Source organism: Sorex araneus, chromosome 6 (genome assembly GCF_027595985.1).
Source record: "Sorex araneus isolate mSorAra2 chromosome 6, mSorAra2.pri, whole genome shotgun sequence".
Taxonomy (NCBI): domain Eukaryota; kingdom Metazoa; phylum Chordata; class Mammalia; order Eulipotyphla; family Soricidae; genus Sorex; species Sorex araneus.
Genome location: NC_073307.1, coordinates 19,360,592 through 19,387,201, shown reverse-complemented (window position 1 = coordinate 19,387,201; position 26,610 = coordinate 19,360,592). Strand labels below are relative to the sequence as shown.

Here is a 26,610-nt window from a genome sequence, read left to right as displayed (position 1 = left end):
TCTGTCTGTGCACTCAGGGATCACTCCAGGTATATAAGATACCAGGGATTGAACCTGGGTCAGCTGCAGGCAAGGCAAGCACCTTACCCTCTGCTATACTCTGCTCCTATCCTCGGCCCCTATCAGTTTGCTCTTTTGTAAAGCGGGAATAATAAATAGTGCCTTAATTACGTGGTTATAACGATGAGAGTCGTGTACACAAAGCACGTAGCAGAGTTTTTTGAAGCATCCTAACTGCTCAGTAAGGGTGGTAGCATTACAACAGGGTGGTAATATGTTATAATATAACCACATTAATATTACAACATTATTATTACAACACATCACCACATTATTATTAAAATAGGAACAATAAGTAAATACTCCCAGGATAGAGGCGCCAGTTAAGATGCACAGCATTTCCGAGGAGGGAGTCGGAATTCAGGAGAGAGCAAACAGAATTGCTTAGTCTACGCGGAGGAGAGGATTGTTAAATTTATAAATATATAAATGTATAAATTTAGCCTTGTTAAAAATCTTGCCTCCAGGTAGACTCAGTTCCCCATCTCCTCCCGGGACTGGTTAAAAACTCGGATTCCTCGGCCGTATCATCCCAGATCCCCCTGGACCTCGACCCCCTCCAACCTCTCCTCCCAAGAATCTGCGTTTGGATCAACCTCTGCCAAAGCAGGTGCCGGCTGGGCAGCGAGGCGGGGGGAGGTGGTGGCGACTGCACCGCCGCCTCCGGCCGGCGGGGGGCAGCCGAGGGCACCGGGGCGACCACGGCGGCTGCGCAGAGCGTCCGGGCGCCGGTGCGACCCGCCCGGCTCAGCTGACAGCGGCGAGGACGGAAGAGGCGGCGCGCGGGGGCCGCGGGGCGTCTCCGGGCCGGGCCGGCGAGCGGCGGTGAGGGGACCCCGGGCGGGGGCCGGGGGCGGAACTTTCGGGCCGGGCTCGGAGGGGCGGCCGGAAGGGTCCGGCGGGCACCGCGCTCCGTGCGCGCCGGGTGTTGCCGCGCGAGTCCCCGAGCCCGGCCGGCGCCCCCCCGTAGCGCGCCTCGGACCCCGGCGGGGGTGCTCGGCTGGGGTGCTCGGGAGAGGAAGGGGGAGGCCCTGCCCCCGGGGGGGACGCCCGGGCCCGCCCCCTCCGGGCCCCGGCGCGGGGGGCAGCGCGGAACCCGGGGTGAGTGGCAGCGGCCGCCCGGCCGGCACCCCGCGAGGGGAGCCCCGGGGACCCCCGGCCCGGCCCGGCCGCCGGCCCGCGCGCGGTGTGTGTGGCCCGCGAGAACCAGGGGGGCGGGGTGGGGGTTCCCCTCCGGGCCAGCGGCTTCCGGTTTGCCCAAACTCGTCCGTAACTCGCCCCGGGTCTCTGGGCCAAGGGGCGCCCGGGTTTATTCGCTGCTAAGGACGAAGGATCGGGGTGGGCCGAGCCCAGATTGAGGGCTGTGCCGGCGGCCTGACCTTGGTGCCGGGAGGAAGAGGGAAAAAGACCCCACCCCATCCGCTCTTCTTTTCTTATCTGGGAATAAGTCAGGGCTGCGGGGTGCCGGGAACTCCTCCCCGGGGCGGTGCCTGGAAGGGAAGGGGCGCCCCGCCCGGCCCGGGCACTGGGCGAGCGTGGTCCCGGCCCTGCGCCCGCCCGCCGTGACGCCCCACCCGGCCTCCTGCGGCCCTGCCGCCCCCCGACTCTTCCTAGCCTCTGGGTTCCGCGTCTCTACCCAGCGCCCCCGCCGTCGCGCCCCTTTCAGTTCTCATGTTTGCAGTCTCTCATGCAAAGGTCCTGCCGTGCACGGATGCAAGAAGACTTTGCCCCGTGCTGTTCAAGAAAGTAGAGATGAGTAATAGAGGCCGGGAAGTGTTAGGTCCCGTTGTAACGTAGCGTAAGTGGGATGAGAATGTCTCAGGAAGCCAACAGTCGAGTTTGCAGTTTGTTTTTTTTTTTTTAAAGTGAGATATGCATCTGATGGGAAGGAAATTCTGTATAATACAGGGACTTTGGAGGTAGGTGTTGAGGGCTGAGTAGAATCAGAAGGAAATGATGGCCAGTGATGGGGATTAAGGAATTGGGGCCAGGTGGTGAGTCCGAAGCAGGGGTCTGGTGGGAGGGACCGTCTGGCTGTCCATTAGAATCAGGAGAGCTGGAGGGCCGCCTGGGCAGTGAGACTTATGTTTGGTTTGGGGCCCACACCTGGCATAGCTGGGGGTCTTCTCCCAGCTCTCTGCTGTGGGACCCTGGGGTGCTGGGGATCAAACTGGGGTCTCCTCCGTGGCGAGCATGCGCTCGGCTCTCTGGTGTTGAGATTTTTCAAAGCTTTGCAGGAGATGCAGATAGCCAGGCAAGCAGCCGAACACTGGCCTGAAACCGGGAACAAATTTCGTCTCTCACATCATTTGTAAATGTTTGAATAGGAAGAAACGGAAAAATTAATTCCAGTATCATCTCTGTCTGACACTTGGTCAGATGGTTTTCCTGTGAAAGGACTGAGAGAGTCCTTGAGGGGTATAACCGATACACAGCTGATTCGGTTCTGGTCTTGGTTCTTAAGCTTATCACGGAGTCACACATCCCCAAATCTGTTTTTGAAGTGATTTGGGGGAGGGGACAGTAATTTCAGGGTACCTCACCGGGCTCTTCTCCATCTGTGGACCACCCTTGTCACCCTCTCACAGTTCCAAAGCCGGACTTGGGAGCATTGAGAACAGAACTGACAGTGTGTTGTGTTTCTGTCTCCACTTGTGTTTTTTTTTTTTTTTTTTTTTTTTGCTTTTTGGGTCACACCCAGCGATGCTCAGGGGTTACTCCTGGCTCTGCACTCAGGAATTACTCCTGGCGGTGCTTGGGGGACCATATGGGATGCCGGGGATCGAACCCGGGTCGGCCGCGTGCAAGGCAAACGCCCTACCCGCTGTGCTATCGCTCCGGCCCTCCACTTGTGTTTTAAACCACTTAGTAGGCATCAGTTAATTGGGCGGGTGAATGTTGCTGGCAGGATTTACTCACTCGCAGGTGAGGGGGAAAACTCGGAATAGAAACAGCAGAAGAAAGAGGAACCCAAATAAACCCACGAAGGTGTTTGTCCCGTGGCATGAAGTGCAATCTTTCCCAGTGACCCTGGGGTTCCTCTCGGCTCCTCCCAAGGCTGTGGCAGAGAGATAAGAAGGTCTGTCTCTGCCAGAGACACAAACGCCCCTTTCACCACTGGGCTCTGTTGGATTCTCCCGGACAGACGTGCGGCCGTAGTGGGAGCCGGGATGTTTTTTCTCTTGAGTGGGGAATTGTGGTAATCCAGAGGTTTCTAACATCCTCCTCAACCCCTCCTTGCAGATGGCTGAGTTTCTATAGTATGTCTAGTATGAGTTCCACGGCTACCCGCCCCAGCTGGCCCCTCTCCGCTGTCTTCAGAATCCATGGGATTTGCACCCGCTCCAGACCTTGAACTGAGATCCAGACCGCGCTGTTAATATCCTTTTCTTCTGGTGGTTATTAACAGGTACTCACTGGCCTCAGATAGGACATGTCACCGTGTCTTAGAGGTTCAGCTTTAGCCAGACCATTACCTGCTGGAAGAAGATGCTTGTTCGAAAAATGGGAGTGGTTTGGCGCCGTTGTTTCACCACTCTTGGTAGTGCTCAGAGCCTACTCCAAGCTTTTTGTGTATTGCCAGGGACCAAACCCAAAGGCTTACATTTGTTGATTTATTATTATCATAATAACTAATTTTATAGTAATTTTCATGGGTCTGAAGATATTGCTCATTGATAGAGCACTTGCCTTGCACCTGTGGAGTCCTGGGCTGATTTATTTATTTCGACGGCCATACCAACAGTAATTTGAGGAGACCATGTAGGACAGGGGATCAAACCTTGGGCCCCCCTGTGCGAAGCCTGCACTCCTGCCTTTTGAGCTATTTCCCTGGCATTGGATTGGGTCCCCAACACTGCAACCTGAAAGGGGAAAAAACAAGTAATTTTTCATAGGGTTCTCCTTATATATTTTCCCCACATTTTAATTATCGGAAATTATGATGCGCCTTTTAGTTACTGTGCTAAAGAAATCGATTCACTTCTTTTTATTTTTTTTATTTTTTCTTTCTGTATGTTATTATTATTATTATTTTTTTTTTTTTGCTTTTTGGGTCACACCTGGCGATGCACAGGGGTTAGTCCTGGCTCTGCACTCAGGAATGACTCCTAGCGGTGCTCAGGGGACCACATGGGATGCTGGGAATCGAACCCGGGTCGGCTGCGTGCAAGGCAAACGCCCCACCCACCGTGCTATTGCTCCAGCCCCTGTTATTATTTTTTTTTAATTTTTATTAGTGAATCACCGTGAGGTACAGTTACAAACTTAAGAATTTTCATGCTCGCATTTTGTTTACATCCCTCCACCAGTGCCCATTCTCCTCCACCATTGTTCCCAGTATCCCTCCCACATTTTAGTTGTAGCTTTTCCTTCTTAATGTTTTTTTAAATAACTTTAAATCTCAAAATCACTTTGATAAAATATGGTGTCATTTCATAGTGTTATTTTGCTGCTTCCTCAGTTATTCTTTTTAAAAAATTATTTTGGGGGGGCAGGCACACCCAGTAATGTCCAGGGGTTACTCCTGGCTCTGCACTCAGGAATTACCCCCGGCAGTGCTTGGGGGACTATATGGGATGTTGGGGTGTCGAACCTAAGTCAATGTATCGCTCTGGCCCCTCTGTTAATCCTTATTCCACTGTCTAACATGGTGTTTAATTTCTTCCCCCTTTCCTTGAGTGTTACTGGGGGTAGCATGTCAGGTTGGGGGGTGGTTGCCACCCCAGACCAGAGATTGCTTGTGGTGCCCAGCATAGCAGACTGCCAGAGCTCTGAGGCTCAGACGGCAGAGCATGAGTGTGCCAGGATCATGCAGGATGCCTCTGGGGTGCCAGGGGTCCTAACTCCAGACCTAGCGGTTGCAAGGCTGGTACTCTGAGATCCCTCATCACAGAGGGTCCTCTGTTAGTCCCCGTTACAGTCTCCAGAACACCGTGTTTATCACAGCAAACTATTTGGCCCTCCCCCCCCCCCCCCCGCCACATTTGACTCTTACCAGATGTTTTTTTGTTTGTTTTTGTTTTTGTTTTTTGCTTTTTGGATCACACCCGGTGATGCACAGGGGTTACTCCTGGCTCTGTACTCAGGAATCCCCGTGGGATGCTGGGAATCGAACCCAGCTCGGCCTCATGCAAGGCAAACACCCTACCCCCTGTTGCTCCAGCCCCGACCAGGAGATGTTTTTGATTGCCGCAACTTTTGAGAGAATGTGTTGGCATCTAGTCGACTGAAGCCAGAGATGATGTTAGACATCCTATAATGCATAACAGGACCCCCTGTCATACAGTGCATAACGTGCTCTCCCCAAATTACTGCTGGATATGGTCCCCCCCAGATAAAGTAATAAACACAGGACTTCACACATGCAAAGCAACTGTTATCAATATTATCATCTCCAGCCCTATGAAAATTGCTATGAAATTATAGTACTTTAAGATAACTTCTGGGGAAGGGGTGGAGATGCATTTGTTCCAATTCATTTGTGTTCCTTATTTGTTTTCAAATAAGCTTTTGATTGAGAATCCTGGCTCTCAAATTGGTGTGGCACTTCCCTGGCGTGTGTGGTGCCCTGAGTTCAGTCCCCAGTATTGCATGCATCAAGTCCTGCGTGTGACTCTGGGGCCTCTGAGCTGCCGGTAGTCAGGCTCATTTCTCTGAGACTGAAGACTCCTAGTGCCATGGCAGTAGCTCCTGTTAAAAAATATCTAAGGGAGCCGGAGCAAATAGTACAGCGAGTTAGGGCACCTGCCTTGCATGCAGCCGACCCGGGTTCATTCCCTGGCATCCCGAGCCCCGCCAGGAAGTGATTCCTGAGTGCAGAGCCAGGAGTGAGTCCTGAGCGCTGCTGGGTGTGACCCTAAAACAAACAAATGGAAAAGAAAAACCTAAGGTTGGGGCCAGAGAGAGAGCACAACTAGTACAGCCACTAGAGTGTTTGCCTTACACGCCCAGGCTCAATTCCCAAGCTCCACCAGGAGTGATTCCTGAGTGCAGAGCCAGGAGGACGCCCTGAGCACCACCGGCTGTGGCCCCCATACAAATAAAAATCTAAGGGAAATTAATACGTTAAAAAAAAAAAAGCCCTCTTGAGGCTGGAGCAATGGCGCAGCAGGTAGGGCGTTTGCCTTGCACGCACCAACTCAGGTTCGATTTCCAGCATTCCCTACGGTCCCCTGAGCACCGCCAGGAGTAATTCCTGAGTGCGTGAGCCAGGAGTAACCCCTGTGCATCGCCGGGTGTGACCCAAAAAAAGCAAAAATAAATAAATAAAAGCCCTTTCATTTATATTTGAGAAGGCCATCAGGGGTGCATGTGAACAAAGCATTTTGCTAGGTTCAGTGGGCAAGTCAGAAGTAATCGGTGACTTGTCCTCTGAATGACCTTGCTGTACTGAGAGGAAGGCCGGGCTCTAACCACCCTTGTTTAAAGTGGCTGCTCCTCCAGTGCCATTTCTAGAATCTTGGCTATGCCTGTCATTTTGTGTCTGGCTGAAAAGTGCTGGTTGGTTTATTTTTGGCACCTGTACGTGAGGCGAGTTCTTGCGTCACTTTACTTTTCCCACGTCTCTGCCCTTACTGTTCCTAACTGGATTTGGTGGATTCTCTTCAGCTCTGTAGGAATTAAATGTCGTCTGAGGACCGAGAGGCCCAGGAGGATGAGTTGCTGGCGCTGGCGAGCATTTATGACGGAGATGAATTTAGGAAAGCAGAGACTGGCCAAGGCGGGGAGACCAGGATCCACTTGGACTTGCCACAGAATTTCAAGATATTTGTGAGAGGTTAGTCCCGGGGCTTCCGAACCTTTTTTCTAAAGTAAAGATTATTCTTGGTGTCTCGTTGGACCCTAAATGATTCCCTTGTGGCTAAGGCATTGGTGACCTGTGGTCGCCTTTGTATTTAATGCATGTTTTAATTTTAATTGAAAATCAGAGTGGTGGCTTTCAGAGCTTTCAGTCTGATAACCCCACCTTTTGGACCGCTGCATTGGAATATATCCTGCACAATCATTTCATGCATTTCAGTCTTCGAACACATGGTTTAGTTGCAGCAAGTCTGTCTGTTAAATAGTGCTCATCAGAGAGAAAAGGAAATAATGTCTATGGAGACACTTGGACCACCTTAAAGGACTGTGGGGGTGGTGAGTACTACTTCCCTTTCTAGAGTGATTTCACATCCCATAACCATGTGACTCTGTGGCCATGTGACATTTGCTTCAAGGAGAAACAGCAAGATGAATAAAAAACTTCTTTTGATGTAGTCACAGAGGACTTGGATTCACACTTTCACAAAATGTCTCTACTCTAAAGGCATTAAGTCAAGAAAGTAAGGTGACGGCTGGCGGTGCAAAGCGTGAACTGCACGCCCTACATGCATGACACCTGGGTTCAGTCGCAGGCATGCAGTATTGCGGCGGGTGGCCCCCAGAGGCAAAAAGAACATGGGAACAAAATGCCAGACGTAGCAGGACCTTTTAAAACAAAACTTGATTCTGAGAGAGTTATGTGCTGTATCTTGCTCTCATCCGGGAGATCATTGTGTCGGCACAAAGTCTCCCACCCCTAATGCATGGGTGGTTAGTACCCACTGGGTCGAGTAGGTCACGGGCCGTTCTTAGAAATAAGCCTCCTTTGGGGCTGGAGCGATAGCACAGCGGGTAGGGCGTTTGCCTTGTACACGGCCGACCCAGGTTCGATTCCCAGCATCCCATATGATCCCCTGAGTACCACTAGGGGTAATTCCTGAGTGCAGAGCCAGGAGTGGCCCCTGTGCATTGCCAGGTATGACCCAAAAAGCAAAAAAAAAAAAGAAATAAGCCTCCTTTCCTCCAGTCTGTGTCTTTAAGTCCTGCACGGTAAGACAACAAAAGAAAACCTGGAGCTTGTCACTAGCTCATGAGTTTAGGAATTGGACTCAAACTCATACAAAAAGAAGTTGTGTCTTCACTGTAAATTCCATGGGCTTAGCAGATTTTTCAAGGGCTCTTTGAGTCTTTTTTAAGGTGGTGGCTATAAGGTTAAAATTAGGGAACAGAGGTGGCTTTGGAGGAGGGTCTTGAATCCCCTCAGCTGAAGCCTTAGGTCTTTCTTGGGCACTGCTCCTCAGTCACGACACTGCAGTGCCGACCCACTGATCCTTTCTAATCTTTGTTTTTTGGTTCAGGCAATTCAAATGAGTGTCTCCAGAATGGTGGCTTTGAACACACCATTTGCTTTCTGCCTCCACTTGTGCTGAACTTTGAACTGCCACCAGATTATCCATCTTCCTCCCCACCTTCATTCACACTTAGTGGCAAATGGCTGTCACCAACTCAGGTTAGACCCGAAACTTAATTTCTCCATTTTCAGAAACTTTAAAAAAAAAAAGGAAAAAATCCTCTTTAATTTCCAACTACCCTTGATTATTATAAATTCAGTGCATGAAGAACAAATGACTTTGATTTTGTTAATTTTCCCCTCGCCTTCATGATTTCTAATGTTGAATGAATTTAAAATGTTTGTTGTTTTAGAAAGGCGCGGCAGTAATTAGTAGGATTAATCATTATGAATTGTGATCAAGTATATTGTTTCTCTTGTCTTACCATTTTCTCATTGAATCGGTGTTGTAATGGAGACTAGCAGGACCTCCTCGTTTTCCTAGATTTTATTTTTTTTTAATCGTAATTCCTTCTCCATTACTTAAATGAAGGTTTGATTCGGGAGGATTAACATTAAGCTGATGCAGTTATAATAAATGAATTTTCTGAGTAAACTGACTAAGGGCCTTTATTTTTAAAGTCCTGTATATTAATAGTAAATGCTTACCGAGCTCACGTCGATGTAAGTACACACAAATAGCAGCGTTGAGTGAAGCGGCAGCTCCCTCACTGAGGCTGGAAACTTGATCGTGAGCCTTCATTTTCCTCTAGATTATATAGCCTCTCTTGGTAACAGCCCAACTTTGATTGAGACATAAATTTGATCCCACGCCAATAGAAAGTATCCCAGGGTAGATAATTGATCAATAGCAGCTACTTTTCTAGAAGTCCCGATGAAGAGTGATGGGCTGATGGATATTAAGACAAAAGCTGTCAGAGTTGTTTGACCCGAAAGGGCAGCTTGTCAGCAGCTGCTCTCGTGGTCGTGTGATTTCCATTCTCTTCCCACCCACCAGTCTCATCTTTGACATGAGAGCGCTTTCGTAAAATGAAGCTCGTGGTTATAAGGACAAATTTGAACTTCAAACACGGGGAAATCGAGAATTGAAGGAAGGGATTCCGTTGTAACATCTGTGAGGTGCACGCAAGAGAACGGATGATTTTCTCAAGAATAGCAAGAGGGCTTGACATTTCAGTCAGTGGTCATTGAGTTATTTAGATCTTCCTCATCCTCTTTTTCCAGAGAGCTCTTGAGACTTCCCATCCATGCAGTGGACACCACAGATGCATGGACTGGGAGTTTGGTCGATGTTTCGAGATTATAGTCATAAAGCTTTGACCTAATGCCTGCTTTTGGAGGTGTGAGGAGAGGAGAGTTGCTTATTATTTTTATGTTCTATTGCTAAAATTGCACAAAGAGTCAAATTTTTGTGCATATTTGTGACTTTTTTTTTTTTTAACTTTTTTGGGCATACCTAGTGGTGCTCAGGGTTACTTTTGCTTCTGTACTCAGGATGCTGGCGATGCTTGGGGGACCCTGTGGGATGCCAGGGATCAAATCCGAGTCTACCATGTGCAATGGAAACGCCCCACTTGCTGGCCCCTGACGTGTCATTTTTAATTCATCTATTACAGCTTTTTTATTTTTATTTTTATTTTTTCAATTCTGGTTAATTTGTGTTGATTGCTCGACCTTATACCCTATCTCTGTGAAGTTCGCCTGATGACGAGATGGACATAAAACATCTTCCACTGAACTGTGGTTGGTATAAATAGAATGGAAATAAACTGAATTTTTTGTTCCTTTCCTTTATCTCTCCCCTTATGTCTGTGTATATCTGCACACACATACACAGTCTCCCTTTTGCTCTTTCTCTTTCTCCCTCACATCCCTCTTACTGCTTTAGAGAAGAAAGGATGGAGGAGAATGTGTTCTTTGCTAGATCTGGTGACTCAGCTGATACTCAGAGCTTCCTTTTAGTACTGTTTGTCTTTTACAGATTTTAGCTGGCTTACCAAAAGCATGACTGTGAAAAAGCATTAACTTTCTAAAATTGAACTGGTCACTGTTTAGCCTACTATGCAGAGCAAGAAATAGTGTGATTCTTTTTCATTCGCGATTTAAATTTACAAAATTTAGCTGCATATCAGACGCTTTGTGTGTGTGTGTGTGTGTGTGTGTGTGTGTGTGTGTGTGTGTGTGTGTGTGTGTGTGTGTGTCTGGAGCGATAGCACAGCGGGTAGGGGCGTTTGCCTTGCACATGGCCAACCCAGGTTCGATTCCTCCATCCTTCTCAGAGAGCCCAGCAAGCTACCGAGAGTATCTCGCCCGCATGGCAGAGCCTGGCAAGCTACCCGTGGCATATTTTATATGCCAAAAACAGTAACAAGTCTCACAATGGAGACGTTACTGGTGCCTGCTCGAGCAAATTGATGAACAACGGAATGACAGTGATACAGTGATACAGTGTTTGGAGGAGAGAGGGGTTCCAAAGTGGTGCTTAGACTCTGTGGTCAGGGAAAACTCTTGGCAGTGCTCAGGAGACCCTATGGGGTGCTGGAGATTGAACCTGGGTTGGCCACATGCAAGGCAGCACCGAACCCAAATACACCACTTTTTTTTTTTTTTGGTTTGGCAGCCACACCCAGTAATGCTCAGGGCTTACTCCTAGAATCACTCCTGGCAGTGCTTGGAGGACCATATGGGATGCTGCAGAGCGAACCTGGGTCAGCCGTGTGCAAGGGAATTGCCCTCCCCGCAGTGCTGTCTCTCTGGCCCCCCAAATCACTTGTGAGGAGGACAACTCCGAGTGGTGTGAACTTTGGTTGCTTGCTGTAGGAAGTCTAAACTTTTCCCGTGGCAGCCAAGCCAGGCTTTTAGGTCTGCTGTCATGCCTAGGTTTGATAGCAGCCTGTCCCATCACTAGCCAGGGTCTGGCATAAGCCCAGACTGCTTAGTAAAAGCAAGCTTGTAGAGCAAATCATAAGGATTCTGTGAGTGCTTCTTTCACGAGTGACTTTGATAAGATTAAAGGTTAGAATTAATTTAAAATTGGGAGGGGGAGCAGGGAGATAGCTCAGTTGGTCGAACGCATGCCTTGAATCTTTTAAGACCTTGAGTTCAGTCCTTGCCACCACAGGTCCCCCCAAGTGGACCCAAGCTCCTTCAGAGCCCCGCCAACCTGCAGAACATTTCTGGGGGAGTGTTGATGACCCCCAGCCCGCCCCCCCACGCCCAGCATTCCTGGGGGTGGCCCCCCACCCAGGGTCTGTTTTGTTTTGGTAGTTCCCAGGAGCTGGAGCTCCTAAGGCCGTGGTCAGCCGTCTCCAGAAGCTGTGTGCCAGGGACAAAGGTGCCCGCAGAGCAGTTCCTCCTCCGCCCTCTAAGCCATCCCCCTGGCGCCTTGCGTGGTACCTTTAAAACTTGGCCTAGCCTTTATTTCAGAGTTCCTACAGGGCTAGGACTCCAAAGGCATACACGTTGTTAAGCTGCGTCTCCTACACAAGATTTGTAGCAGTATAAAACCGGAAACAAGGACAAAGTTTCTCTCTGTGCCTTCTCTGCCAGCACTAGCCTGGCGCCTAGGGGCGTTGGGCCCTATCTCTTTATTTTCATGGCACTTCTTGTACTTGCCGCCTTGGTGTTCTGCCCCGGGTCCCTGCGGAACCATTGGAGAAGTGTCCCTAGAATCTTAGCGCTGTCGTACAGCCTCGCTTGTCCTAGCCGTTTAGAAAGCCAAAATGATGAGGTCTGCAAACATAAGGGCCTTGCTCGTTCATTAAAAGCTGCCCAGGGAAGGCCGGCCTTGACCGCACCGTCGTAGCCAGCTCACCCGCTCCCCTGCGCTTCCTTCCAGCTCTCTGCTCTCTGCAAGCACCTGGACAACCTGTGGGAGGAGCATCGCGGCAGCGTGGTCCTGTTCGCCTGGATGCAGTTCCTTAAGGAAGACACGCTGACGTACCTGAACATCGTCTCTCCCTTCGAGCTCAAGATGGGGTCTCCAAAACTGGGGCAGTGGAGGACCACGCCGGCCCCTCCCAGCCCCGAGCTGGAGTTTGGAGGTGCTGCCGGCTCGGATGCAGACCCAGAGGAAGTTGTGGACGAGAGAGCCGTGCAGGACGTGGAGTCGCTGTCCAGCCTCATCCAGGAAATCCTGGACTTTGATCAAGCCCAGCAGACCAAGTGCTTCAACAGTAAATTGTTCCTGTGCAACATCTGCTTCAGCGAGAAGCTGGGGAGCGAGTGCATGTACTTCTTGGAGTGCAGGCACGTGTACTGCAAAGCCTGTCTGAAGGACTACTTTGAAATCCAGATCAGAGATGGCCAGGTGCATTGCCTCAACTGCCCAGAACCCAAGTGCTCTTCAGTAGCCACTCCGGGTCAGGTAATTCCGCCCTCTGCTGACCAGTGCCCCAACTCTCGCCCGTACAGCGACTGTCCTCCTCGGAACTGCCCTCCTGTGGCTCACGGGGCCAGTCTGAGGCCATGGAGCCAGCTGGCAAGTTTTAACCTGTCAGGAACGCTGGGATCTGCTTTTACCCTTTTTTGGAGACTACAGCCTGTCACTTCTGGTGGGGCTGAGGGAACCATATCAGGTGCCCTGGGTGGCCGTGGGGCAAGGGTGTTTGCTGCTGGTGACTGTTTTTGTTTTGTTTGGGGGCCACACTTGGCGATGCTCAGGGGTTACTCCTGACTTGGCACTCTGGAATTACTCCCGACGGTGCCTGTGGGGACCGTATGGGGTGCCGGGGATTGGGTCCAGGCCGAGTGCGTACAAGGCAAGGTTGTCACTTGGCTTTTCAAACACACAATCCTGTTTCTGGCATCGGCTTCCCCATTTGCAGTGTGCCGTTGGCATCCCCTGACGGGTGTGCGGCCCGTCCTTTGACCGTCCCGATCAAGATAGAGCCTTTGGTCCTCCTTTGTTGGGGTTTTGTGCTGTTTTTGTCTCTGTCTCCCCAGCAGTGCTCGGGGCGCCCGGCACTCTTCCCAGGGGTTCCTCGGCCCAGGGCTCCACACACCCAGCAGTGCAGGGGGCCTCCGGGCTGGCCTAGGGGTGCTCAGGGGACCAGCCCATGCTGGGAGTTGAACCCAGGGCCTCTGTGTGCCAGGCGTGTGCCCCAGCCCTTGTCTGGGCACCGGGCTTGTGCCAGCAGGCCCCAGGCTCTCCTCGGGACTGGGGCCGGTTGGGGAATTGTCAGACTCACTGGTCGTGCGTTGCCCTCCAGGTCAAAGAGCTCGTGGACGCAGACTTGTTTGCCCGGTACGACCGCCTGCTCCTGCAGTCCACCCTGGACCTGATGGCCGACGTGGTGTACTGCCCACGGCCCTGCTGCCAGCTGCCCGTCATGCAGGAGCCCGGCTGCACCATGGGCATCTGCTCCAGCTGCAACTTCGCCTTTTGCACGCTGTGCCGGCTCACCTACCACGGGCTCTCCCCGTGCAAGGTGACCGCGGGTGAGTCGCCACGGGACCACGGCCCACAGGGGCCTCCGCACTATGCAAGTGCCCCTTCACATAGACATTTCTGTGCCTGCCGCTTGCCTGGATTCTGGGCGCGGAGCAGGGCCGAAATGCCCTGTGTGGGTAGAGAGGGGAGAGCCCACAGAACGGGGACGGAGGCGGCAGTGAGTGCCGAGAAGAGGGAAAAACACGTCACAGGCCCCGGGTGTTCCGAAGGGAAAGGGGTTGGGTGGTTTGGCTGGTGGTGATTTTTACTCAGGGCTTGGCAAAGTGGCTTGAGTAAGACTTGAATTTGGCCAGGAAACCCGCCATGAAGACTTTAGGGACAGCCATTCATTCCTGTCTTCTTTTTTTAAAAAATGGAATCAGGGGCTGGAGCAATAGCACAGCGGGTAGGGCGTTTGCCTTGCACGCGGCCGACCCGGGTTCGATTCCTAGCATCCCATATGGTCCCCTGAGCACCGCCAGGGGTAATTCCTGAGTGCAGAGCCAGGAGTAACCCCTGTGCATCGCCAGGTGTGACCCAAAAAGCAAAAAAAAAAAAAAAATGGAATCATCATGAGATGTGTGCAGAGTTACACAGTTGTTCACAGTGGCTTTCAGTCAGTGTTCCCAGCAACACCCGTCCCTTCAGCAGTGTACACCTCCCACCACCACTGTCCCCAGTTTCTCTTCTGCCGTCCCTCCCACCCAGCCTGCCTCTGTGGCAGGCACCTTTCTTCTCTCTCTCCCTCTACCCCCTTCCTCTTCCTCTCTCTCCCTCCATCCCTCCCTCCCCTTCTGGTCATTATGGATGTCAGTACAGGTACTGAAAGGTTATTTGTATCTTCCTTACTGCCTTTCAGCACTCAGTACTTGTCCAGAGTGATCATTTCCAGCTGTCATTGTCGTGGTGGACTTCTCGATCCTAACTCCCACCCCCCCAGCCCCCTCTCTCACGTACAACAGGCTTCAACCGCCGACCCGGCCTTGGGGCCCTCGTTTCTGTTGCCCTTGGGGGTTAGTCTCAGACTGTGTGTGTTGTTGCTGTTTAAGTAAGGGACAGGCATTCCAGAGAGGAGTCTGGCGGCCACACAGGGCAGCGTAGACTGGGGTGCTGCCTCGCGTATTTCCCCGGCACGTCGTCAAACTGGTCGTCGAGGGAGGCCTGGGCCTCAGACCAGCACTGCAGAAAGGGGCGCTGTGCTGAGGGGACGCCCAGGTGTGGCCTGTTTGCCATTTCCGGTCCAAAAGGACTGAGACGCCAGCCCGTGGGCCCCAGGGCCTTGGCTGTCCTTAGAGGAGCGGGGTTGACGGTAGCCACTGCGCGGGTGATGGCAGGGCCGGGCTGTCACAGAGCCACTTGGCCCTTCGCTTTGCTGGTCTGTGAAAGGCACATCGAGAGATGGAGACGTTGGTACGAGAAGCATTTAGATTTGACAAAGGAATTTTTAGGGCAGTAAATTTAATAAAAAGAAAAATAAGTCGGGGCCACAGAGACAGGTTAAGGCTCTTGCTTGGCTCGTGGCACTGGTTTGAATCCCAGAATCTCGTATGGTCCTGGGGTTGAGGGGGCGGCGGGGACGCGGGGTCCCTGAACACCACCAGGTGTGGTCTCAAGCCCCTCTCCCCAACCCAGAATTGTCTTGTATCTTTTTGCTTTTCACTTTTTGTTTTTTCTAATAGTTCATTTGGTTGTATTTTGCTGTTGATCCTTGACAGTGGGCGAGAAAATGGATTTTTTTCTCCCCATAGATATTTTAAGAACAGTTGACTAAAACGTGTAAAATGCAAAAGGATAATTATGAATGTAATTATTACTATAGTTACTAATTGCTGCTGTTAGCAGAATGCTATTATCTCCAAGAAAGTACCCCGAGAGGAGAAGGAGGCGATATTTCCAGTTGCTCAGAGCAGAATCTGAGCATTGGTAGGAGCCATGGGGGACAGCGATGGGGCAGGGCAGGGGTGCGAGTGGAGACTCACAGCGTCGGGCGAGTCACAGCTCACAGTCACAGCTCACTGGCGTCTGAGGCCTTGTCACTGAGGGGCTAGAGTGTGATTCAGGCCTTTCACAGCACGGGGGAGGGGGGGAATCGACAGATTTGGGGGTTTCACCAAATTAGGAATCTCTTTGTATATACATTTACATATGCACATCTATGTGTGTACCATGTATACTGTGTATACACGGTGCTACTGTGTGACAAATAGGTCACTGTCACTGTCATCCCGTTGCTCATCGATTTGTTTGAGTGGGCTCCAGTATTGTCTCTCAGTGTGAGACTTATTGTTACTGTTTTTGGCATATCCAATACGCCACGGGTAGCTTGCCAGGCTCTGCTGTTCGGGCGCGATACTCTCGGTAGCTTGCCGGACTCTCCAAGAGGGGCGGAGGAGAAAAATAGGTAGAATTGATAAATTATTATTGTGAAGCGTTAGTGGAATAACTTTTCTCCTTAAGGACAATCTTTTTCTTTTTTGGAGTGGGGGGTTAGTCCTGGCTCTGTGCTCAGAAATTACTCCTGGTGATGCCCAAGGGATCATATGGGATACCGGGGATTGAACCCGGATTGGCTGCATATTATCGCTCTGGCTCCCTCCCTCCCTCCCTCCCCCCCTCCCCCTCTCCCTCCCTCCCTCCCTCCCTTCCCCTTCCTTCCTTCCTTCCTTCCTTCCTTCCTTCCTTCCTTCCTTCCTTCCTTCCTTCCTTCCTTCCTTCCTCCCTCCCTCCCTCCCTCCCTCCCTCCCTCCCTCCCTCCTTCCCTCCCTCCCTCCCTCCCTCCCTCCCTTCCTTCCTTCCTTCCTGTACTTAGGAGTAATTTCTGGCTTGGCGCTCTGGGATCACTCCTGACAGGGCTTGGGGACCAAATGGGGTGCTGGGGATTGAATCCAGGTCAGCCACATGCAAGGCAAGTGTCCTCCCCACTGTGCTATTGTTCCAGCCCCCAGTGACAGAGAGTCTTAACCTTACGATTGTCCTTAAGGTTAGGAACACAGAAGTGCTTTGGATTATGAGAGGGATAAAAAATGACAGGCCAGGGGGCTGGAGTGATAGTACAGTGGATAGGGTGTTTGCCTTGCACGAGGCCGACCCGGGTTTGATTCCCAGCATCCCATATGGTCCCCCAAGCACTGCCAGGGGTGATTCCCGAGTGCAGAGCCAGGAGTAATCCCTGAGCATCGCCGGGTGTGACCCAAAAAGCAAATAAATAAATAAATAAATAAATAGATGCCAAGCCAGGCCCCAGTATAGAGCACCTGCCTTGCACCTGTGGGGCCCAGGAGTCGTCTCTGCCATCACATTGCCACCTGAAGTGGCCTCAACAGCATCACAAGGACGGGATGGGGCCCAAGGATAGCTCAGAGGTGGAGAGTGCAGTCCCCAGCAGCCCCCGTGGATGGCCCTGTGGCACTGCCATCTGGGTCCCTGGTACCATCGCCAGAACCCAGCGGCCAGCTGTGCAGACAGCACCACTCAGGGGGCTTCCCTGGGTCACCGCAACCATGGCAGGGACAGTTTGACAGTAATAAAGACGGGATGAAAAGTGACCAGCCTGCAGCGTCTCCAGGAGGCAGAGCAGGAGGGAGGATTCCTGTGTGAGGCCCAGGGGTGCAGAGGGGAGACAGACCCTCAGCAGTAAGAGAGAGTCATTAGGGAGAAAAGAGGCAGAGTGCTGCTGAGAGAGGTCTTTAATTAATCGAGGTGGAAAATGAAGGCAATAGAAAGTGAACAAAAGCCTTTTGTCTCTGAACTGAGCCTTGGGAGCCTCGGTGGCCTGCTGGCCTGCTCTCCTCGAGGTACGAGGTACGTGACAGAGCCAGAGGGGCCTGCCCACCTGTCGGGAGGAGCTGGCGGGAGGGACTTGGCCGGGCCCTGTGGGTGGTAGATTTTATTTTAATTTATTTATTTTTATAATTTTTCATTGAGATATTGCAGTAATTTACAAAGTTATTCATAACACCCAACTTTACAATCAGCCATGATCAAATTCCATGTGTATAGTTTTCCCGACCTCAGATCTCAACCCCATCACGCCAGTATCAGAGATCACTCCCGCCTGGGCTCGGGGCCATCTGGGGTGCCAGGGACCGAAACTGGATCAGCCGCATTGCAAGGCAAACACCGTAACTGCTGTCCTGTCACTCTGGCTCTGGGTGGTAGATTTTATTCAGGCTTTTTTAAACATCTAGATTTGAGCGGTTAGTAAGCTGGAAGGGCCTGTGTTTGGTTGGCGTTGTTCGTTGATCATAAGGTGACACTGACTTAGTGGCTCATGGCTGTCTCTTTTGACCTTTGTGGCTTTTGGAGAAGTCATTCTCTTTTTTGTGTCTTTTTGGGTCATACCCAGTGATGCACAGGGGTTACTTCTGTCTCTGCACTCAGGAATTACTCCTGGCAGTGATGGAGGACCATATGGGATGCCGGGGATTGAACCCAGGTCGGCTGCATGCAAGGAAAACACCCTCCCCGCTGTGCTATTGCTCCCTTTGCGAGAAGTCGTTCTTTATATTTGTGTATTGCCAGTTGCACAGACACCAATAGTAGTAAGTACGAATCGAGGAGAAGATAATTGATTCTACTTCCTTTAAAAAGTCCAACTTTTCTGGGGCTGGATCAAAAGCACAGCAGGTAGGGCGTTTGCCTTACACGTGGCTGACCCGAGTTCGAGTTCCAGCATCCCATATGGTCCCCTGAGTACCACCAGGGGTAATTCCTGAGTGCAGATCCAGGAGTAATGAGTAACCCCTGTGCATCGCCGGGTATGACCCAAAAAAAAGCAAAAACAAAGCAAAACAAAAGTAGTCCAACTTTTCTACTTGGGGTTTGTCCTTTTTACCTGATTCTACCACAGATAAATACATTCCCCCCCCCACCCCGGTTTCTATAATGAATAGATTAATGGGTTGTAGACATCCTAATTAAGTGTTTAATAACTGGATAGTCAGTCTTTCGGTGACTCACCCATAATTATTCCCTTGGACATTGAATTTGTCATTGCTCGATTCGTCTCTCGCGCTGGATTATCGCCTTGGGAGAAAGTTGCGACATTGTCAGCCAATCCTGTCAGGCGGCTTGGGGTCAGCATCGCAAAGGTGTCATAAGATTCCCTTTTCCCTCTCACTTTGCAGAGAAATTAAGAGACTTACAAAATGAGTACCTGCAGGCGGATGAGGCCAGTAAAATATTTTTGGAACAGAGGTATGGGAAGAGGGTGATCCAGAAGGCGCTGGAGGAGATGGAGAGCAAGGACTGGCTAGAGAAGAACTCCAAGGGCTGCCCGTGCTGTGGGACCCCCATCGAGGTAAATGCTCGCGTGCTGGGCACGGGCAGACTGCTTAGTCCTCGGGCGCATTAAGAGAACACACTTCATCATCGATTCAGCCCAAACACACGCTCATTACTAGTTACTAGTTAATGGGTGAAGATTTCTTTTGTGTCGTGTTTTTGTTTTTGTTTTGGGGCCACACCCAGAAGCGCCGAGTCCCTCCCGGGGGGCTCGGGGACCATATGGGGTGCTGGGATCGAACCCAGGACAGCAAGTTCCTTCCCCGCTGTGCGGTCACTCCAGCCCTGTCCTATTTAAATGAGCTTTCCAGGTGGCCGGGCGCTGGCTCAGGGCTGGTGTGTGTGTCTATGTAGGGAGGCCCCTGTGTGACCCCCTCCCTCCCTAAGCCTTAGTGGAGAACCCTTGGCCGAGCAGTGAGCCTCCAGCCTGCGCAGCCGGACAGGTGCAGGCAGACTGCCGGGCGTGGCCCCTAGCACTGCTGGGGATGTTCCCCAACGCCTAAAAATAAAGGGGGGGTTGCCTTTTTTTTTTTTTTAATTTGATTATTTCGGTTTTTGGACCACATCTGGTGGTGTTCAGGGGTTACTCCTGGCTCTGCACTCAGGAATCATTCCTGGTGGTGCTCAGGGGGCCCTATGGGATGTCGAGAATTGAGCCCAGGTCAGCTGTGCGCAAGGCAAATGCCCTCCCCGCTACTCTGTGGCTCCAGCAGGGGACAGCTCTTCTCCCACTTTTGTCTGCCTCGAATTTCAATAGGCTGTGAAGAGCCCCTATTAGAGCCACACTGGTCTCTTAGCTTGGTAACTTTTTCTTCTTTTGTTTTTAGGGGGCCACACCCCTGCTGAGGGATTGCTCCTGGCTCTGTGCTCAGGGATCACAGCTGGCAGGGGATGGGGTAGGTGTGGGGGACGTATGCAGTGCCAGGAGTGAACTGATGTCCACTGTGTGAAAGGCAAATGTCTGACCCTCTGTACTGTCTGTCCGGCCCTTCCCACTGACTTTTTTTTTTTTAAGTAAATAAATTTTATTTAGAGGTTTCTGAGGGAAGGAGGAAGGGATAAGTGGAAAAGGAAAAACAGTAGGAGTAACGTGCTCAAGAAAGAACTCGGGCTTCTCCAAGGGTGGAGGAAGCTCTACACACATCCTAGCACTGGACACGAAAGCATGAAAGTACACATCTCAAGGGGGAGATGCGGGCGACACATGTGCTCGGCCACGTGGGCACAAGCAGTACATGAGCTCAGGCAGCATATGCGCCCCCACTGACTCTTAACCGTGATTTAAGTGAAAACTCTCAGGCTGCATGTGTGGTCCCGTCTGGGGCCCAGGGCCTCACAGAGCTGCACCTCAGGCCCTCCAGACCGTGTATCCAGGACGCTTTGTTTTGTTTTGGGGTCACAGCTAGTGGTGCTCCCGGCCTACTCCTGAGTCGGGTGCCAGGGGGCCATCTAGAGATAAATATAAATGAAGGCTATATATAAATGTGAATATCTTTGCATTTGACTCTGTTCTATTTCTTTTTATCTGATCTGAGCCCGGCGATGATTTCCCAGTGACTCCATTGTAGAAGAGGGCAGTCTTTTTAAAGGCTTTTTTTCTTCTTTTTTTTTGGGGGGTGGAAATTGAGGGAAAGCACCCGGTGATGCTCAGAGGTTACTCCTGGCTCTGCACTCAGGAATTACTCCTGGTGGTGCTCGAGGAACCGAGGATGGCCGTGTGCAAGACAGACAGCCCTCCCTGCTGTACTGTGGCTCGGGCCCCCCCCTTCACCACTCCTGACCCGCCTCAGCCCATGAAGAGAGGGGCTCGACAGCCGGAGGTTGACTTACATTCGCTTATTTTTATGTAAAACATGAAAAATCCTGTCTTCAAAGTCTCTGCGTTTAAATATCTACCAGTTCCACACACGACCCACATTTGGTTCGTCTCTGTCATTTACCAGGAGAGATTTCCCAGCGTCCTCCGTGGCAGGGACGCTGGCTGGATGTTGTGCGTCCTGTGAGTGGGCCTCGGATGCTGGTCTCGGGTGGCCGGTGTGTCTCTGGCCTGTCGTTCTGAGCCGGGCTGGCCCGGAGCAGCCTGTTGCTACCGTCTGCTTACTCTTGTCTTTCCTGCTGTCACCCCAGAAGTTAGATGGCTGCAACAAGATGACGTGCACCGGCTGCAAGCAGTACTTCTGCTGGATCTGCGTGAGCCCCCTGTCTCGGGGAAACCCGTACCATCACTTCAACAACCCCGACTCCCCCTGTTACAACCGGTAGGTGGGGGCAGCGTCCTTTCTGCCCCGGGAGTTCTCTTGCCCTCCGTGGATATTCATTTCCATGGTCTTCTCTTGGGAATGTGCTGCTTGGGAATGGTTTTCGTCGTTGTTCTAGGGCTACAGCCACGATGGTGCTTGGAGGCTGCTCTAGGCACAGTGCTCAGTGGGCCACACCAGGCTGGGGATTTTGCCTGGGCTTCCAGCATGTGAAACACACCGACAGGCCCCTTGAGCTATTGCTTTCACCCCAGCTTGGCTTTAGGGGGATACCACCTGTCAGTGCATGGGGGTGCTCTCGCCGCGGTGCTCAGGCATCACTCTTGGCAGTGCTTGGGGATGGAGCGTAGCCGCCTGCGTGTACGGCAATGCCTTCACCCTGGAATCTCTCCAGCCTCAGAGGCTCATCTTTGTACAGTGAAAAATTCTGTTTATTTTTGGTTTGTGGTCACACCTGGCAGTGCTCAGGGCCTACTTCTGGCTCTGTGCTGCTCAGGGATCACTCCTGGCTGGGCTCAGAAGACCATGAGGGATGCAGGGGCGGGGGGGAATCGAACCCAGGATTGCCCCATGTAAGGCAAGCATCCTACCTGCTGTACTATCACACCAGCCTTTAAACATAACAAAAGTTACACGGCTGACCGAGGTTTGATTCCCAGCATCCCATATGGCCCCCTGAGCACTGCCAGGAGTAAATCCTGAGTGCATGAGCCAGGAGTAACCCCTGTGCATCCTTGGGTATGACCCAAAAAGCAAAAAAAAAAAAAAATTGCCCCCCAAATTAACAGTTAATAATACTCAGCAGTAGTTGCTCTTTTTCCTCATACTAGTGGACCCTAAATTGGAAGTAGGATGCTTCATATCTCCTGATTTTCACATGTGGATCTCCAAGATAAGAAAATTATCTGTGTATCAGGAAAACTATATTTTAAGAAAATTATCTGTGTAACAGTAAAACTATGACGTATTATATGTTAATGACATTTTCTAGGGGCCATTTAAAACTTAGTTATTCCTAAAAATTCCTTTTAAGACTGTTTTGACTGAACCAGGCTCTAGTGACATTCACTTACTATATTTGGTTCTGTGTCTCTAGTCTCTTAACACAGAGAAGTTTTGCCCTCTGTGTGTTTTAAACGTCTGAAAAGTGCAGACCGGTTTTCTGGCGTAACGTCTCCCTGCAGAGTTTCCTTCCTCTGTGGTTTCTTTTAGTTTGCTTCTCTGTCCTCTGTTCCCTGTAAAACAAAGTTCAGTCTAGACTGAAGTCCTACTCAGTGTAGAGTAACGTGTTTGTCACCACTTCTGAGGGGCGACACTTGCTTCATGTTACGTCACGTCAGCTCCATGATGTCAGGCTGTTCCACTGTGAGTGCGATGGTCAGCCGTCACGGGCAGTTGCATGCTAGATAGAGGTCAGTTTTCTTTGTGGTGATGAGTCGTTTGTGACGTGATTCTTTGGCACAGACATGCTGGTTCCCTTCTGCAGCAGCCCTGAACTCGGCCCGAGCTGGCCCCTGTCGTTCGTGGATGACCGCAGGGTGCCCGCAGTGGGGACTCGGTCTGTCCAAGTTTCAGGAAACACAAGGGAGACAGATTGGCAACATAAAACCTCCAGATGCAGTGGCTAGTCCCTTCGGGGTGCCGAGTGGAGTAGTTCTCTTGCCTTGGGGGAGTTTCTCTTCTGCGGCCACACATGGCAGTGCCCAGGGCTCTTGTCCTTGTGTCTGGGGTGTGCCGGGCTGCCTTTCAGGTCTGGGGCCTCGCCCAGCATCGCTGTGGTCTGCTCAGGGCTTGGAGGGTTGGAGTTTTGGCCGCCAGCCTGATTCAGCCCTTCGAGCCCTGTCCCTGCCCTCTTTTTCACACGTTCTTGGTGGCATGCGTCTCCTGTTACTGTCTGTCTCTGGCTCTAGAATTCAATTTCTACAAGAGCCATCCTTTATCGGGGTGGGGGGTGGCGGGGATTCCCCGACAGTGCTCAGAGAGCGCAGGCCCACTCTCAATGTGGAGCTGACAGTTCAGTACTTGAGCCCCATGGTGGGGCTGCTCAGTGCCTGCGGGGGCTGGGCAGGGAACTCAGGCCCTCGGCGTGTGCCCCCACCCTTTGAGCTCGTCCCCCAACCCTAAAAGGGCTATTATTATTATTATTATTATTTTCTTTGGGAGTCACACCCGGCGATGCACAGGGGTTACTCCTGGCTCTGCACTCAGGAATTACTCCTGGCAGTGCTCGGGGGACCATATGGGATGCTGGGAATCGAACCCGGGTTGGCTGTGCGCAAGGCAAACACCCTGCCCACTGTGCTATTGCTCCAGCCCCTATTATTATTTTTTGGTGGTGCTTGGGATCAAGCCCAGGTCCTTACACAGACAAGGCAAGTACACTATTTTGAGTCATATTAGAGCTGTTTGAAAAAAAAAGTGTTTTATGGGGCTGGAGTGATAACACAGTGGGTAGGGCATTTGCCTTGCCCGAGGCTGACCTGGGTTCGATCCCCGGCATTCTGTATGGTTCCTCTGAGCATACCAGGTATAATTTCTGAGTGCAGAACCAGAAGTAACCCCAAGCATTGCCAGGTGTGGACCCCAAACCAGTGAAAGTATATTAACTTTCTTCCAGGTGCTTAAAAATGTGTTCCTTATGCTTCCAGGTTATTCCAAGCTGTGGATGTTAATGGAGATATTAGGGAAGATGAGGTTGAAGACTAGTTACCTCCTGCTGCTCACCATACAGAGGGGACGGGTTTGCTCTAACCTTTGGCCGAGGATACCAAGTAACTGCAGGCTGCTAAGGGTACCATCCATTCATCCTTCCTGTGTTGATGCTGTGGGAAAACAATTGTTTGTATTTTCATGTGGTACTACTGATTAAGGCACATTCAGACATTTTTCAATGTACTACAGTTGAAAAAATTAAGCCAAAGGTTCAGAACATGAGAACTAGGCAAATATTAATAGTTCAGAAGCTCTGAATAGTTAAAAATTCAATATTTATTTTTTATTTCCCAAGCTTTATGTCAGGAGAGAGAGAGATTGAGAGTTGAACTTACGGACCTTTTATCTCTGAAAGAAACCCTCTAGGACATTTGTCGGGCACCCCCTTTTTACTGCTGGAGAGGGTAGAAGCATTATTAAAATTGTCTGACAGCCAGATCTCATTTTTCACTCTCTTAAATTCCTTCCTATCTAAATTTCTGCGAAGTTAATTGTCTTTGGATGGAACCTTTTACTCTGATTGGGTGACCCAAATCATTTCATCTACTGCTTCTCAGAATAGAGATTTTTGTCCTTTTTTTTCTGTTTTTCAGATGTCTCAAAAAGTATTCACAATGTGGGTCGCCTAATACGTGCTAGTCCATTATTCCTGATCCAGATCTCTTAATTTCCCGATCATGGCTCAGAAGAGTCTTCCGCCCTGCTCAGCCTCCCCAGGCAGTGGAAGGGGTCCTTCTGCCTTCTGTTCTCTGCCTGCCCCTTGTTCTGCTTTCTTTCGGTCAGCACAATTTTTGCATCAACTCCAGCCGCCCACAGCGGGTTTCCTTGGCTGGGCTAGGAGAAAGGCACATAGAACAAGTCAAACTTTGAAAAACCATCTACGGTTTGAATTGCACACTCTGGTGGCTCCGGCCCTGCCCTCCTGAGTTCTCTGTGAGAGTTGTCCGGACTGAGCTGGGGTGGCCGTGCCCTCCTGCCCGCTCCCCTCCCCCGCCCCCTCTTTTTTTTCCCAGCAGCAGTTTCGGGGGTGGGGGGTGATTTTAGTGTGACACCTCGATCCCCGTGTCTAGGTTTTGATGGCTTTTTGAAAAAAATTGTCTTTTCTTATGGTTTGGTAAGTGGAGTAAGATTTTAGGAGAAAGAGGACCGAGGCTTCGGCCGTGACTGTGAACATGTTCTTTTTTCCTGCCTCTCACTGAGAACTGGGGGATGGGTTTTAAGATGTGTGTGTTCCCACCGGGTTACTTCCAAGGACTGCTTCTGGATTGTTAATGAGGATGCTTAATCTTAAAAATAAAAAGAATTAAAAAACTGTCTTATGATTAGATTAGAGCTTCTACTTCTTCTGTCATTAAGGGCTATGTTCACATTTTAAAACTCTATTTAGGGGCCGGAGTGATAGGACAGCAGGTAAGGCATTTGCCTTGCATGCAGCTGACCTGGGTTCGATCCCCGGCATCCCATATGGTCCCCTAAGCACTCAGGAGTGATTCCTGAGCATCACTGGGTGTGACCCAAAAAGACAATAAATAAATAAAAAATAAAACTATTTAAACGTGCATTCTATTTTTTTTAACCCCGTCATGGATGGGCAGTGGGGGGTGGGGGTGGGAAGGGGGTGAGTGGGTGGGTGGGTGGTGGGCCCTCCCCAGCGCTGGTCAGGGGCCAACAGCACTATGGTGCCCACTGGTACTGTGGCTGGACCATGCGGTGCTGAAGATGGAACCTAGAGCCTTGTGGATAAGTACCAAGCATGACTGCAGCCCCTCAAGCTGTAGGATCCCCGACCCAAGCATTTTTCTACTTTACCTTTTGTTTTGTGAGAATTGGGAGGGGGGTGGTTACTGGCAGTTATTTAGGGATTCAGTGCTCTGAGCTCAGGGGTCATTCCTGGCAGAGCTGAGAGGATTGAAGGGGATTGAACCCCAGCTCCAGCCCATTTTGCTCTCTTTGGTCCCTTCTGGGTACATTTTCTTTTTAAGTGAGAAGAAATATTTAACGGAATACCACCCAGAATCCCTTTTGCCTGGGAGTAGGCTGAACTTAGGGGTTGGGGTCTATATCCTGGACCTCTGTAGCATATTTTATATAAGACCTAAAGCAAACTTAAAAAGTCAAAGATTGCAGCAATTGATTATATAATATACATCCAGAAACAGTGGTTCTGTGTTTGAATTAGGTTCAGTTCACATGTTTGCAGTGATAGCCCCCTCACAGCTCTTAAGGTCCTGGGCTAGCTGATAGATGCTAGAGGTCATTTATTTAATTAGGGGGGGTTTCGGGTCCACACCCGGCAGTGCTTAGAGACTCCTGGCTCCGTACTCAGGGATCACTCCTGGTGGTGCCTCGGGGACCAAGGATGGAGCTGAGGTCTGATGTGCAAGAAGAAAGTGCCTTAGCCCCTGTCCTATCTCTCCGGGCTCTCAAGATAATCAGAGGTTTTTGCACATTCTGTTAATGTAGGGGGAGGAAAGATGCGTTTAAATCTAGTTTATAAAAGAAATGTTTTTTTTTTCCCCTTTGTGATTTAAATGAAAAAAACATGAATCTTCAGTGGTCAGTTGTAGGATAACATTGGTTTGTCCTTTCTGCCTTGCCACAGGAAGCTTAGGTTTATTGGGTTACTCCCATTACAGTGCTCCCATTCCTCTGTGTTTCTCTGTGTTTATTTGTAACCTCTTTCTTTGTGTTCTGCTTCCCCAACCAGTCAATCA

At 50.8% G+C, this 26,610-nt stretch overlaps 1 protein-coding gene across 5 annotated transcripts; it reads left to right on the top strand.

Annotated features, from left to right (window-relative positions):
* Nucleotides 1–763: 763 nt before the first annotated feature.
* Nucleotides 764–25,452, top strand: RNF14 (ring finger protein 14). 5 transcript variants are annotated; one of them, XM_055142637.1, is made up of 9 exons: nucleotides 764–885; nucleotides 3,304–3,469; nucleotides 6,670–6,838; nucleotides 8,220–8,371; nucleotides 12,051–12,578; nucleotides 13,423–13,651; nucleotides 18,770–18,942; nucleotides 21,054–21,184; nucleotides 23,833–25,452. In XM_055142637.1, the coding sequence occupies exons 3-9, from the start codon at nucleotides 6,685–6,687 to the stop codon at nucleotides 23,888–23,890; spliced, it is 1,425 nt and encodes a 474-aa protein (XP_054998612.1). In that variant the 5' UTR covers nucleotides 764–885; nucleotides 3,304–3,469; nucleotides 6,670–6,684; the 3' UTR covers nucleotides 23,891–25,452. The 5 variants fall into 5 exon arrangements, with proteins under 5 accessions (XP_054998612.1, XP_054998611.1, XP_054998613.1 ...); XM_055142636.1 differs by lacking the exon at nucleotides 764–885 and adding an exon at nucleotides 936–1,161; XM_055142638.1 differs by lacking the exon at nucleotides 764–885 and adding an exon at nucleotides 1,227–1,246.
* Nucleotides 25,453–26,610: the final 1,158 nt, after the last annotated feature.